The sequence below is a fragment of the Bufo gargarizans genome, chromosome 5 (genome assembly GCF_014858855.1).
Source record: "Bufo gargarizans isolate SCDJY-AF-19 chromosome 5, ASM1485885v1, whole genome shotgun sequence".
Lineage (NCBI taxonomy): Eukaryota > Metazoa > Chordata > Amphibia > Anura > Bufonidae > Bufo > Bufo gargarizans.
Window position 1 is genome coordinate 270,335,345 of NC_058084.1, and position 16,550 is coordinate 270,351,894.

Here is a 16,550-nt window from a genome sequence, read left to right on the forward strand (position 1 = left end):
ACATGGTGACTTTGGCCCCTTGCAGGCGAGCGTTACTCCTGCAGTGAGTACGCAACACAGCGCCCAGCCTGATCTCCCAGCACTGATGGGAATCACATAGCATTATATTGATGTATGAGGCTATGTAACCCTTATAGTTATGGAATGTATTGGATAACACTGACAGCACTATGCCAGTGTTATCCAATACATTCCAGAACTGTAAGGGTTACATAGCATCATAAATCAATAGGCGGCTGGTAGATAGAAACATAGAAACATAGAATGTGTCGGCAGATAAGAACCATTTGGCCCATCTAGTCTGCCCAATATATCTGAATCCTATGAATAGCCCCGGCCCTATCTTATATGAAGGATGGCCTTATGCCTATCCCATGCATGCTTAAACTCCTTCACTGTATTTGCAGCTACCACTTCTGCAGGAAGGCTATTCCATGCATCCACTACCCTCTCAGTAAAGTAATACTTCCTTATATTACTTTGTCATGTTACTTATTCCCCCAACCATAGGGAATCAGCCAAGTAGAGGACTATCATATCCTCTTATACCGACCAGCATTGGATTATCAACTCCTTTGCAGATTTTCCTCCCAATATCAGGGGTGACAAATACAAGTCTCTTTACTTGAACCAGTTATTGCTGGTCTTACACCTGCGGCCTTTTTTGTCCTTCTTTTCCTTTTTTGCACAGTCTTTTCCCCTGAAGAGTCAACACGGACAAAAACGTGCCACGTCGGGAGGTCATAAGGAATTAAAACTGGCCACATTTATTATTTTTCAGCACTAGGGATCAGGTCCGGGATAGGGACAGGTATCCGGACGGGGTCGCCCCTATCGGGGTGGGTGCTCTGTTTATATAGGCAAAATGAAACTAGTCCCCTTCCCCTTACATAGGGCACAGCTCTGCATCGCCTATACAGACACCACCCCCCACAGAGTGACCTCGTATCCGGCCTACATCTGATATCCTTGGACAGACCCTTCAGGAATCTTGTGCTGATCCCAGTAGCTTCCTTTGGTCTGGTAAGACTGCTCGCACCTTTCACCAGGTGGAGCAGGTTTATTTACTCTTCTACCAGTACTGGGGTAGGATTGGACCACATCTGTTTTTTATGATGATGCATCTTAGTGGTGCGTTTTAGCTGCACATTTAATTAAAAGTTATATTTTAGTATATGATATTCCCCCCTCAGAGGCCCCCTTTCCGCGTAATGTATTAGATATCACTGACAGCATTATGCTAGTGTTATCCAATACATTCCAGAACTGTAAGGGATACATAGCATCATAAATCAATATAATGCTGTGTGACCCCGGCAGTGATTGGAGTTCAGGCTGGGAGCTTGCATAAACCAGCTATGGAATCCATTTCATCTGTTAGTGTGAGGCGACATAAAGCCCAGTGTTACTCAGCAGTCTGTGTGTGGCTGAGCGCACTGCAGCTGTCCACCATCATTGCCCTCTCTTCTCCACCACTTGTCCCTTACATGGGGGGCACAGGGCACCCTCAGCACATGGCGCAGTGTAAGCAGAAAGCTCACCTCCATGCGCCGCTCTTATTGCAGGACTGAAAAACTACCTACTACTACTACTACTACTACTACTACTACTTGAGCTAACCCTTTCTATGGAGCAGTCGGCAGTGAGCGCACTCCCCGTTTTCATAACTGAAAAGCAAGCTGCTGCTGTGTTCAGCGCGGGAGAAGGGGGTGTGAGGAGCAGCCAATGGCAGAGCAGCACGCCGATACTGGCAAATCAGCAGCCTCCTCACTATAACAGAGCTCTGTACTGTGCGAAGCTCTGTTATTGGATTGCTGTGTGTCTGCTGGGTGCAAGACCTTTCTTCTTAAAGCGGCAGAGCAGCGGAGGGTCTAGACGCAATTTTACAATTCTAAGCCGCATTGGCGACCATTTTGGTCGCCATCTGGAGCCCTGAACTATAAGTAAAAAAATTAAATATGTAAAAATCTAACTAGAGACCGAGAGATTAATTGCCAAAGAGAGTAAAACTAACCCTAAAATGTTCTTCAATTATAAAAATGGTAAAAAGTATAAATGTGAAGGTGTCGGCCCTTTATAGAGTGATGAGGGGGGAGTTGCAGAGAGCGATGAGGAGAAAGCAAAGCTGTTAAATATTTTTTTCTCCACTGTATTCACTAAGGGAAATAAACTGTCAGATGAAATGCAGAATGGTACACACTTAGATTGGGTCACTGTCACTAGTGGGGTACCTCAGGGGTCAGTACTGGGCCCTATCCTCTTCAATATATTTATTAATGATCTTGTAGAAGGCTTGCATAGTAAAATATCAATTTTCGCAGATGACACTAAACTGTGTAAAGTAATCGACACGGAAGAGGACAGTATACTGCTACAGAGGGATCTGGATAGATTGCAGGCTTGGGCAGAGACGTGGCAGATGAGGTTTAACACTGACAAATGTAAGGTTATGCACATGGGTAGGAATAATGCAAGTCACCAGTACATACTAAATGGTAAAACACTGGGTAACACTGACATGGAAAAGGACCTAGGAATTTTAGTGAACAGCAAACTACGCAGTAAAAAACAGTGTCAGGCAGCTGCTGCCAAGGCCAATAAGATAATGGGTTGCAACAAAAGGGGCATAGATGCCCGTGATAAGAACATAGTCCTGCCACTTTACAAATCACTAGTCAGACCACACATGGAGTACTGTGTACAGTTCTGGTCTCCTGTGAACATGGCAGACATAGCAGAGCTGGAGAGGGATCAGAGGAGGGCAACTAAAGTAATAACTGGAATGGATAGACTACAGTACCCTGAAAGATTATCAACATTAGGGTTATTCACTTTAGAAAAAAGATGACTGAGGGGACATCTAATAACTATGTATAAATATATCAGGGGTCAGTACAGAGATCTATCCCATCATCTATTTATCCCCAGAGCTCTGATTGTGACGAGGGGACATCCTCTGCGTCTGGAGGAAAGAAGGTTTGTACACAAACATAGAAGAGGATTCTTTACGGTAAGAGCAGTGAGACTATGGAACTCTCTGCCTGAGGAGGTGGTGATGGTGCGTTCACTAAAAGAGTTCAAGAGGGGTCTGGATGTATTTCTGGAGTGTGATAATATTACAGTCTATAGCTACTAGAGAGGGGTCATTGATCCAGGTAGTTAGTCTGATTGCCTGATTGGATTCGGGAAGGAATTTTTTTCCCCTTAAGTGGGGAAAATTGGCTTCAACCTCACAGTTTTAGTTTTTTTTGCCTTCCTCTGGATCAACTTGCAGGATAACAGGCCGAACTGGATGGACAAATGTCTTTTTTTGGCCTTATATACTATGTTACTATATAAAAATAAAACTTCATAGTGCTCTTAGATCCTCATATACAAGTACTTTTGTGGAGCCTTTCCTGTCTATGCTAGTTGTTTGTGCTCTAGACCAAGGGGTAGGTGGGACTGCCCTAGCAGCCTGCAATGTTTTATTGCTGGTTGCTAGGGCCTCTCAATATTCAGCTGTATTGCTGTCCTCAGGACAGGGATAAAGTTGAATGCTGTATGGCAGGGCATAGGAGTCAATGTCTTCCTGTCCCACCGATCACTCTTATAGGCTACCAGCAATAGGCCTGAAAATTATCAGAGGCCCATGCAGGCCACGTGATGACATCATCATGATCATGCTGCCTGAATCATCTTCCCCTTTTTAGGGTCTTAACAGGGACTGGATAGGACTAGGTTCGGGAACAAGGAACCTCCACCATCAGGGGGCCGCCCTGGGCCAAGAAGTCTGTAGGGCAATTTAGGGTGAGATTTATCTACCCCTGCCTTATCTATAGACAATGTGTTTCCTCGAATCTCCTTTTCTATCCTGTCAGTATGGATGTTTTCCTGGGGGTTTTGACCCCTTGTAAGAAATTCAAGTATTTGCATGTCTCTTTGCACTTTGTGTGTGGTACATATATACCTATACCCTTTTTAGTATAATAAAGGTAATTTTAAAAAAAGTCACTTTCTTTATATGATTATTTAATATAAGGGGGAAATTAGTAGTACTGGGGGGCATTGCTACTACTGGGTACACTATGCTGGGCTTAAGCAATGTGATTATTAAGGGCACTATGGGGCATTATTACTTCTGGGGCACAATGAGGTCCTTTACTATTGAGGGCATCAGTATGATTAAATGGACCTTATTAGAGGCAAAGTGTTGACAACGTTTTTTTTTTTTTTTTTTTTCTTACAAAGAGCATTGTAACAGTTAGTCCGAAATATAGTCTACATATAAAGTTTTAAAAGAGATGTTTCCATTCTTACATTGCCGACAACTGTATTTGTGCTCTGGTAAATTCACTCACAGCTCCTACAACCAAGGTGGTCTAACAATGTAAAATATATATTACGTGACTTTCAGTACAACAGTTGTCATTTGTTCTATTGTAAGAAAAAACACAGACTAGTTTCTTACATGTTTCGCTGGATTCCGACTCCACAAGTGCAGGGCTCCATGAAATGCATGGGCAAGAATCATTGACTTATCTGGGCTAAACTGGCAACCATAAAATCCCAGGGTATTCCCTCCAACTTCTCCAACGCGTACCTTTATTTGATTAAAAAAAATAAAGAGAAAAATTAGCAATTTTTTGGAAAGTATCTAAAACATGGTAGAGATGAAAAGACTTTCAGATAAAAAAAATAGCAAATAATTTTAACTGTTTTACATCGTTAAAATGTAACCTCAATATGTAATAAAACATTCACGCTCAACCTTTCTAAAGTGGAAGAAACACTTTAGATAAAAGCGATCACACAACTTGCTAATACTGGCAGGGTCAACTGTCGACTTTGTGTATGGGGAGGCTCCTGTATGTCTCTCAATGGCAGATGAAAGAGGGATCATGCATCTCTGACAGCAGAAAACCGATCAACAAAAGGATGGAGAGGGGCGCTTGACAGGAAGTTGGTAGAGACAGATCCAAATGGCAGGATATTTGATTGAGGAATTTATTGAGCTACACGTTTGAGCACTGGACTTCATCAGGCCAATTTACAAAAGTTAAACACACAATGTTTCTATACGTAATACAACAGGAAATTACAAAACTAATTTAAATCATTTCCCCATAGTAAAAAAAAAGATCATGGGTATAGCGGTGTTCCAAAATGCCCATACTATTAAAATATAAAACCTATTTATCCCATACAGTGAAAGCCATAACGGAAATTTTTTCATTGCTTCACCTCCCTCCCATAAAAATAAAAATAAACTCAATAAAAAGTGATCAAAAAGTAATTCCCAGTCAAAATCAATAAAAACTATGACTGCCCCACAAAAATATGAGCCCTCACACAGATCCATAGAATATAGAGATAAAAAAGAAAAGATTAATCCATTCCAAAGTTTTTTTTTTCTGCATTGAAAGTAGTATATTTAGTATATTTAAGAGTATTTTTGCTTTATAAGACGCATCAGATGATAAGACGCACCTAGGTTTTAGAGGGGGACAATAAGAAAAAAAATATTTTTCATTAGACCTCAGATCAGGCCAGCAATCAGACACCCAATGTTAATCAGACCTCATCAGACAGCCCCAATCAGACACCCAATGTTAATAGTACCCCAGTAAGACCTCAGATCGTCCCCCCATGCTATTTATCGTCCCCCTATGCCATTTATCAGCCCCCTATGCCATCTATGAGCCCCCGTGCCATTTATGAGCCCCCGTGCCATTTATGAGCCCCCATTATGAGCCCCTATGCCATCTATAAGGCTACTTTCACACTGCTGTTTTGGTTTCAGTTTGTGAGATCCGTTCAGGGCTCTTACAAGCGGTCCAAAACGGATCAATTTTGCCCTAATGCATTCTGAATGGAAAAGGATCTGCTCAGAATGCATCAGTTTGGCTCCGTTCCGCCTCCATCCCGCTTTGGAGGCGGACACCAAAACGCTGCTTGTGGCGTTTTGTTGTCCCTCCGACGAAACTGAGCCAAATGGATCCATCCTGATAGACCATGTAAGTCAATGGGGACGGATCTGTCTTCACTGATAAAATATGGCACAATAGAAAACGCATCCGTCGCCCATTGACTTTTAATGGTGTTCATGACGGATCCGCACCAAACGGCAGTGTAAAAAGTAATGTTAAAGATAATATAAAAGGATCAGTTCTGAACGGATGCATGCGGTTGTATTATCTGCGCAGATCCATGACGGATCCGCACCAAACGGCAGTGTAAAAAGTAGCCTAAGCCACAGTGCAATTTATGAGCCTCCATGCCACAGATCACTCCTCACCTCCAGCGCGCTCTGTATTCTTCCTGCTGCGGCTGTGCTGGTCACAGAGCGCCCTCACGCTGTGTGCAGCCACAGCACAGCCGAAGACCAGGAAGCGGTGAGTACAGAGCCTTCACCTCTTCCCAGTCCTCCAGTACTAGTATTCGCTTTATAAGACGCAGGGGAAAAAGTGTGTCTTATAAAGCAAAAAATACGGTAAATGTAGTATTGTTGTAATCATACTGTCCCATATAATGAAGGTAATAGATCATTTTTTTATTGCACAGTGAACACTATAAAAAGAAAACCCCTTTTTTTCCCCAATTCCACCCCATTTTGAATTTTCTTTCCAGTTTCGGACTGCATTGTATGCAATTTTAAATGGTGCCCTTAGAAAGTGCAACTTGTCCTGCAAAATACAAACACTCATACCGCTATGTTAACGGAAAAATAAAAAAAAAGATAAAAGAACTGAAAAGCAAGACTGGAAAATGGCCCCCTATTTAAAGGGCATTACAATGTCTAGTGTGCCCTGGATTTTCTATTTACAGTAAATTGCATATTACTTTTGCGCAGAAATTTTAGGCCATGCTATTATTTTATTTTATAGAAAGTCAAAAAAGCAAAAGGGAAATGTAAAAGAAATGATAAACTGCAATTTTCAGCAGTGAAAGAATGTGTTTATCGCCCAATGGCCTGTCAGAGCAGCAATGGTTATAGGTTACTGGAGAACATGGCTTGCAGCCGTCTCACAGAGAATGCCTATAAATGCATAAACACACATACATTGTTCTATACTATACACCATAAACAAATTCTGCAGGGTCTGCAACAGATACCCATTTTCACAGCAGATAGCCTGCAAGCAAACTGGAATTGAACCCAACAGACATGAAACAATTGTCAACTGCACAATATATTCAACTAGGCAGCAGACGGAAACCTTCCAAATGGAAGAATTAAGTGTTACACCCTTGGGGAAATATTCTATATTTCATTCATGGGTTACAGTGTTTTTATCCTTGAAATGAACAAAAGCCTATCTTGATGTACTAGAATTTAACTACAGTAAATGCAATCGGGCAGACAAGCCTAAATGTATCAATCAATATTAACCATATAGGTTGCTTACAGTGGACAATTTCCTGCATTGACAAACATTGGGAAAAGCCTTTAACATGGTTAAACCTAGGAGGCAACAATAGGAATATAACAGAATTCATAAGTGAAAGGCCTCACGCACACAGTGGACAAAAGCACACAACTACATTTCTGACCCATACAATTTAATGAGGCCATGCACACATCTTCTTTTTAATGAATTTGTGTGTCCAATGAGAAAGTCTCAGCCTGGGTCCTATTATCTGTTTTTGTGCAGCTAAAAATTCCTTTCTATTGATGGAAATAAGAAAAAAATAAAATGCACCTGGAAGCAGGTTTTTCAAGGATTCGCTGTTTGTGGACCGAAAATTGGATACAGTCGTGTAAATGAGGCCTTAAAATATGTTTACCAAAAAATATAATGTTTAAATACAGAAACTTGATTTAACCACTGGGACCACTCATTTAACTATGCAGCCATGGGAGCATGGAGACCACTGTGACAGTTGGGCTCTCCATATAGAAGACAGGGACAGTTTTTGACCAACGCAGTCCCAGGTGTTTGTTGGGGACCGGGTGTCTGCATGAGCTGCTGGGTCTTAGCAATCCCAGCTCAGCTCTATATTGCAGCTCAAACAGTGACAAAAGCCAATGCTATTACATAGAAAAACAGAGCGAAAGCTTCATGTAGAGACATGGCATACTGTAACCTAGCAGGTGTGGACCCGATGGTGTCCTTGAATGGACTAGATTTAGGGTTGGCCTACTCCTAAAGGTGTTATTTTGGGTCCCCCCCTATTTTCACTCTACACCTATACAGGGATCTGGTCTTTGCTGCAGAGGAATCACCAGGCCACTACCTCTTGGAGTAGTCTCTGTTTAGTGACAACTGATCCAAGCAAGTCAGGAGAGACTGCTGCATGAGACCAAAAGAGACAAGATAGAATCACTGTCAGTGAAAAAGCCAGGGTCAGGACAAACAGAGTTCGTACAATCTGGTAAAAAGGCCAAGAGTCAGGGAAGTTGACAGATGGTTAGCATGATAAAGAGGTGGAGGTCTGGTCAGGTAGAACAAGTACAATATGGTATACAGGCAGATGTCAGGCACGAGAGATCAAACACTAAGCACATCTTTGCAGGCACTAGGCAAGCTAGGAATCATTTAGGAGTCATATTGGGCCACAAACTGGGCCTTTAAAACTTGGGGAGAATGCATTCACTCAAGGGAACAGATCACAACAGGCAGGAGACAAGGAGGTCAGAAGAATCCTAGCACATGGAGCTGAAAGACGTATGAGCAGTCCAGTGGTCAAGACAGAGCTGCTAGTGGGCACAAACGACCACCATGCAAGGACTACAGGAAGGGTGATTTGTTCCAGCATACCATACTGCTTATAATACACAAGCACCTCAAAGTTACAATTCCTTTTTGGATGCTTTTCTTAGTATTTTTCTATTGGCAGTCAAGCCATTGCTGCTTGACTGTAGTAGCCTATTAAAGTTATTTAAAAAAATATCCACCCTCAGGCAAGGGCTTCAGCTCACATATAATGTCACAAGATTAGTATTGAAGATAGCATTTAGGAGCTTTGTGAATGGTGGAGCCAAAACCAGTCTTTTCTATCACTATTTTAGGGGTGTACATGTAGACAATTTTGCTCCTTTGATCAGTTGCATCAAATATTGGTTACCGGACATGGTATCCTTTACATAGTGACCCATCAGGCATGCCCTATAAAAGGTAATTTCCCGAACCTAATGTTATGTCACTCTACCCTGATGGGAGTATACTGCCCTCTTGAGGTGCACACAGACTGACATTAGCACTGTACATAGATTTAGTAAGAGTGACACTAACCATTATCCCATTAGCCATAGAACACACATGGAAACTTTTCATCACATTGGTAAGAAATCCTGGAATTTCAGTTATAATTGTCTCCTGCCATTATATTTTATCTATATATACACAAGCTATCACCAGTTTATTAATAACAATTCAGGTGTTACTGGAAAATCAGCCATATGTTTGCTACTTAAATTGTGATCAGCATTAAAGGGGTAGTGCAGGATTATAATATTCACGTCCTACCCTCACCAAAGTGCTACAGAATTTCCAAATAGCTGATCGGTGGGGGATGTCAGGATTCAGACCATTATCAATTAGATATTGAGGTTAAACCATCAAAATCCTGGACAACCCCTTTTAGTAATTGGAGGGAATGTAACAAAGAGCTTCACCTGTTTATTGGCTAAGAACAGATGTGAATTTTGCTCTAAAAATTTATATTTTCTTTGCCATTTTCCTGACACCTTGCCACTTTCACTAAAACTGAGCAGGGTGTTGTCATGAAGTGAAGGGAGGGACCTCGGCTGTCAACTGGTGCACATTACACCTGAAACGGACATCAGCTCCTTGCTGGTATCGATTTTCTGGTGCATGGACCTATTGGGAGAAAGCTGCAAAATTATAATTCTGGCACATCGCACACGCCAATGAGTTTTCTTAAGACCAGTATCAGAGACGCCAGTCTAAATAAATTCTCCCGTCCGTCTCCTTTGCAAGCTCATCCATCCCTTTATTTGGATCATTAGAGCAGGAAGTACTGCATAGATACTTTATATTAAAAGCTTTCTTCAAGAGAGTCTCTTCCTTGACCTCTCGGACGTGGATAGGAGACAGACCTTCTTCACTCCATGTGTCTTTTGCAGTCTGTGCCTCATTTAAGCTGGGTATACACATACAATGTTGATTAGACCAGCTTATTTTAGCAGGATTGGCTGACAGCCATACGAGTAGGGGGTATGTAGCCCAGAACTGAAAATATCTTTTGGGCGATCAAGATTGGGCATGTTGAATTTCAACATGTCCAACCCTTTATGCCCCATTTAGAATAACCCACCGCTAAAGTGGCGTTACCTCTCTATAACAATAACCATGCAAGTTTGACCGATTCACGCACACATTGTTATCAGGGAGGTAGCTACAAGTCTGACGGCTTTGCACAGCCAGCTTTACGCACTGGACACTAGGAACGTACAGAATATTGAAGGGTAAACTGCTTTACTTTTGTGTGCACTCTTCTTTATTTAAAATGTACATTGGGTTGGACAAGCCCCTTCAGTTAAAAAAAATGTAATACAGGACAAAGTATAGTCCGATTAAAAGCCAAACCATTAAAAGGGTTGACTGGTACTAGACTAGTGGAGAAAGGCCAATTATACCAATTATGAATACCTTTTTTATCATTGGTATTCATTAAAAATATTGTAGCATTTAGCTTCTGCACCTTCCATGCTAAAATGCCAGCAGTAGAGGCCAAAAACTTGGAATTTGTAAAAATCTACATCACCTTTAACTTTCAAGGAACCAGGTCCTATTTTGATGACACCTAACTTCCGTCTTATTTTCTATTCCTCTAATCACATAAACTTTCTGCCAAGAGACATGCGAGTTCATAGGGGTGCTTGGGAGTGACAACAATAAAGGCCAACGTAATCCAGAGAAAAACGTCTACAAAGACAGGGTTACAAATTAAAATGTATTTACAGTACAAACCTGTTCCAGCCATACTCCGGTCTCCTCATCTGGTTCCCAAAGAATCATGGTTTTATCCATTGATGCGGATAAGAGGCTCATAGGCTGTACAACACTGCCATCTGCTGGACAAAACATAACATTTCAGAGGAGCTTAAGAAACATTATGCTATTAGACCAGTGGTGGTGAACCGTTTAGAGGCCGAGTGCCCAAACAGCAACCCAAAATGCACTTATTTATCACAAAGTGCCAACACGGCAATTTAACCAGAATACTACCATCCAATTTAGTATACCTTCCATGTACTTTATCATTTAGCTATAATAGCCTACCTACATTCAATGCGCTGCCTGTGCTGTTCATAGTGTGCATGCGCTGATGAAAGGCAGGAAAAGTGTAAGGCATGTTGGTACACCATAGACTTTTTCCAGGGTGCGGGTGCCCACAGAGAGTGCTCCGAGTGCCGCATCTGGCACCCTTGCCATAGGTTTGCCACCACTGTATTAGACCATACTGACAAAAATCATTGGGTACATTCACAAGTCTTTTCCTTTAGACTTGCATTGCTTGGATTTTTTATTTTTTTTTCCAGAAAAATAATGAGATTTGCAGCTATATTACTGCACAGCAAATTCAGTAATTTACCTCACGTCAATGTATATACACAGCTTCAGTTATGAAGCCTTTACAATGTATATACAAGCATCTTGTATAGACTAAGAATGCAAATGATATATAATGAATTAATAATCTGTTTTATTATTAATGCCAAGACCTGATATTACAAAGCAGGAGCCATATGTTGCAATGTACATTACAAAATGTAGGTTAGTCCATCTAAATGATAGAATTGCCAGAATAATACATTTGTGGTGCTCTACAAATTGTCCCCTTATTATTCAAAGACAATTAATAGGGGTCACCACATTGTGTGCGTCACCCTGTAGCACTGATGTCAAGCTGGCCCTAGTGTGTTCACCTAGGACAGGGAAATAGCAAGATGAAGAAAATCACTGACTACAATCTGCAATTCACTGCAGTCTTTGGTCTACCAGGCATGTTCACACTACAGAAAACACATTTGTATTTGCCGCCGAGTCCCTGGCAGAAACCAGGCTTGCGGATTTGTAGATTGAATGCCGCACATTCAGTGGGGCTATTCTGCATGTGGACACTTGCCATGTAAGCCGCTCCAAGAGGTACATGCCTTCCTTGATGCAGCTTTGCACAGGAATATTCTTTAGTGAAGTGCAGATTCCCATTGAGCTACAATAGGAGGATGAATTTCCAGTGGACTTTGGCTCAGAATAAGATCCAAAATCAGTGTGGAAAAACCACGGTATGAATGTGTTTTAAGGGTTATCAAATACTTAGCTCTTGGCTACATTCATGTTTACCTTTCAAGAAAGATGGCTGCCAGTGGACAGCGTACACAGAGTTCTCATGACCAGCCAGGACAGATTCTAAGGTAACCGCATAAGTGAACGCTTCCCCTAAAACAAAAAGAACAATTGCGATTAGTTGAATCACATAAGACATCTCTGCCTCTATTATTGCATTGTACTCATTTTGAGCTAAAAATCATATTTTTTTTTAAATGGGTCTTTATTAAAAATATGGAACCCTTTTTTCTGTACAGGACTGAGATACTCTAATAGAGGGATCTGAATTTTCTCTCTGACGGGCTCCTTATCTCTGACATTATAAACACTCATTTAGCTCAATCCTTATCTTACTGATAAGAATGTCGCTTAAATAAGCGTTTATGACCTTAGTAGTTTAGAGATAAGGGTCATTTTTGACACAATGTGAAAGTAAAAAGTACAATTCACACAGCTAGACAGTTAACCCTTTGTGACAGAACGGCTCAATATTATTAACCCTTTAGTGACCACGTGCATTCCAAGAGCTATAACTTTTTTTCATCAATGTACTTGTATGAGGTCTTATTTTTTGCAGGACAAGTTTTTAATGCACCATTTTAAGTACATGTAATGATTGATTAAAGCAAGCTGTTTAGCTAAAAAAAATAATATTTGTTTACGTCAGTAAAAAGGCTTATTAGTGGTCACTAAGGGGTTAATAAAGACCAAACGACCAAAATGAATAAAATGCAGTCATAATTATTTTTTTGCCTCGGAAGGTGTACATAGCCTTTAAGGCCTATTTCCTTGGGTAGATATACAGGGAAATAATTGGGGATAAACCATTTGCTCCTGATCATTGCCTGCTCATTTAAGCTGCAGTTACAGGCAGTAATCATCTCCTCTGTATGGGGATGAACAATCACTATTGCGATCATTCTTCCCCATACAGAATCGCTGTTTACCGGCAGCACATGCCTGTTTATACAAGTCAAAGACCTGCCGCCAAATAATGGTTTTATGTGGCGCATAAATGACAGATCATCTGACAAACAAGGCTTTTTCCAATTTGGCAGGTGACTGATGGTACATTTACATGGACAAATTATTGGAAACAAATGTTTGTACTAAATTTTTGTTCCTGATAACTGGCTCGATCATCTGCCCGTGTAAATGAGCCCTCAGACTAAACAGCCTAAAGATGTCCCAAATTTATCACAGTGGCTGATGACACATTTGGGGCATCATTAGATACTTAACCCCTTAAGGACTCAGCCCTATTTCACCTTAAGGACTTGGCCATTTTTTGCAAATCTGACCAGTGTCCCTTTAAGTGCTCATAACTTTAAAACGCTTTGACTTACCCAGGCCGTTCTGAGATTGTTTTTTCGTCACATATTGTACTTCATGACACTGCTAAAATTGGGTCAAAAAAGTTAATTTTTTTGCACAAAAAAATAAAATTTTTACAATTTTTTTTGAAAAATTAGCAAATTTCAAAGTTTCAGTTTCTCTACTTCTGTAATACATAGTAATACCCCCAAAAATTGTGATGGCTTTACATTCCCCATATGTCTACTTCATGTGTGTAGCATTTTGGGAATGATATTTTATTTTTTGGGGATGTTACAAGGCTTAGAAGTTTAGAAGCAAATTTTGAAATTTTTCAGAAATCTTCAAAATCCCACTTTTTATGGACCAGTTCAGGTTTGCAGTCATATTGTGAGGCTTAGATAATAGAAACCTCCCAAAAATGACCCCATTCTAGAAACTACACCCCTCAAGGTATTCAAAACAGTTTTTTCAAACTTTATTAACCCTTTAGGTCTTCCACAAGAGTTAATGGCAGATGGAGAAACAATTTAGAAATTTCTATTTTTGGGAAAATTTTCCAATATAATCAATTTTTTCCAGGAGTAAAACAAGGGTTAACTGCCAAACAAAACTCAAAATGGGTTGCCCTGATTCTGTAGTTTGCAGAAACACCCCATATGTGGTCGTAAACTACTGTTTGGCCAAACGGGAGGACATAGAAGGAGGGGAACGCCATATGGGTTTTGGAAGGCAGATTTTGCAGGACTGGTTTTGTTTATACCATGTCCCATTTGAAGCCCCCTGTTGCACCCCTAGAATAGAAATTTCAAAAAAGTGACTCCATCTAAGAAAGTACACCCCTCAAGGTATTCAAAACTGGGTTTACAAACTTTGTTAACCCTTTAGGTGTTCCACAAGAGTTAATGGCAGATGGAGAAACAATTTAGAAATTTCTATTTTTTGGAAAATTTTCCAATATAATCAATTTTTTCCAGGAGTAAAACAAGGGTTAACTGCCAAACAAAACTCAAAATGGGTTGCCCTGATTCTGTAGTTTGCAGAAACACCCCATATGTGGTCGTAAACTACTGTTTGGCCAAACGGCAGGACATAGAAGGAGGGGAACGTCATATGGTTTTTGGAAGGCAGATTTTGCTGGACTGGTTTATTTACACCATGTACCCTTTCAAGCCCCCTGATGCACCCCTAGAGTAGAAACTCCATAAAAGTGACCCCATCTAGGAAACTACGGGATAAGGTGGTTGTTGTTTTGGGACTATTTTAGGGGTAAATATGATTTTTGGTTGCTCTATATTACTCTTTTTTGAGGCAATGTAACAAAAAAATTTAATTCTAAAAAATGTTCTACATTCGCTATTTAGTTTTGTGGAACACCTAAAGGGTTAACATAGTTTGTAAAGTAACTTTTGAATACCTTGAGGGGTGTAGTTTCTTAGATGGGGTCACTTTTTTGGAGTTTCTAGTCTAGGCTACATCAGGGGGGGCTTCTAATGGGACATGGTGTCAAAAAAAAAAAACTGTCCATCAAAATCTGCCTTCCAGAAACCGTATGGAGTTCCCTTCGTTCTATGCCCTGCCGTGCGGCTATATAGCCATTTACGACCACATATGGGGTGTTTCTGCAAACTACAGAATCAGGGCCATAAATATTGAGTTTTGTTTGGCTGTTAACCCTTGCTTTATTACCGGCAAAAGGGATTCAAATTGAAATTTTGCCCAAAAATGGGTGTTTTGGCACCGTTTTTGTTTTATATTTTTAACACCGTTCATTCGAGGCGTTTGGTCAAATGTTATTTTTATAGCGACGACTTTTACGCACGCGACGATGCCCAATATGTATGGCTCTCAGACTTTGGAGACACTAAGCAGGCATCCTAAAAACTGCGGCCCTCCAGATGTTGTAAAACTACAATTCCCACCATGCCCTGCTGATGGCTGTAGGTTGTCTGGGCATGCTGGGAGTTATAGTTTTACAACATCTGGAGGGCCGCAGTTTGAGGATGCCTGCTCTAAAACTAATATTTTTTTGGGGAAAAAAAATTGTTTCTGTGTCTCCAAAGTCTAAGAGCCATAGTGTTTTATGTTCTCTAGTGGACTGTTGGGGATTATAAAAATTTAGTACTCCATGGAAGTGTGATACTCCCTGAAGCAATCGATAACGCAGAGGCCCGGATGATCGGGGCACGTGTCACATTGAGTGGTGGTGTCCTTCCGTATCCCCCTCTTGTGACACACTCTGCATCTTTTTTGGGTTCGTCCCTTCTTTCCAGTATGGGGGACCACACCTGGAAAGTGTTGGCCAGGGACGATCCGGGCGCCTCCAGTTCCCGAGGTACTCCGGCCTGCTCTTTCCCGGTCCGAAAAGATCAGGTCTTTGAGGACTGCCTCATAGAATTGGAGGAATGTCCCTGTGCTGCCAGCGCTTCGGGATAGTACAAAAGAGTTGTACATGGCAACCTGCACCATGTAGACCGTAACTTTTTTGTACCATGCCCGGGTTTTGCGCATGGCATTATATGGCGTGAGGACTTGATCCGAGAGATCAACTCCTCCCATATACCGATTGTAGTCGACGATACAATCGGGCTTGAGGACCGTTGCCGCGGTACCTCGCACAGGGACTGGGGTGGTGCTGTTACCGTGGATTGTGGACAGCATAAGGACATCCCTCTTGTCCTTATACCTGACCAGCAACAGGTTTCCACTGGTAAGGGCACGGGTCTCACCCCTGGGGATAGGTACCTGGAGGGGGTGGGCAGGGAGGCCGCGCTGATTTTTCCGCACGGTCCCACAAGCGAACGTGGATCTGGCGGCAAGGGACCTGAACAAGGGAATGCTGGTATAAAAGTTATCCACGTACAAGTGGTAACCCTTATCCAGCAGTGGGTGCATAAGGTCCCACACGAGTTTCCCGCTAACACCCAGAGTGGGGGGACATTCTGGGGGTTGAATACG

General features: G+C 41.4%; 1 protein-coding gene across 1 annotated transcript in view; it reads right to left on the reverse strand.

Moving 5' to 3' along the window:
* Nucleotides 1–16,550, reverse strand: part of ELP2 (elongator acetyltransferase complex subunit 2) — a 120,204-nt gene that overhangs the window by 66,088 nt on the left and 37,566 nt on the right. Inside the window, exons 9-11 of the mRNA XM_044294100.1 lie at nucleotides 12,294–12,389; nucleotides 10,917–11,017; nucleotides 4,451–4,582 (exon numbers count right to left, since the gene is read on the reverse strand). Of these exons, the coding sequence (XP_044150035.1) occupies nucleotides 4,451–4,582; nucleotides 10,917–11,017; nucleotides 12,294–12,389 (329 nt within the window). The remainder of the gene's footprint in view (nucleotides 1–4,450; nucleotides 4,583–10,916; nucleotides 11,018–12,293; nucleotides 12,390–16,550) is intronic.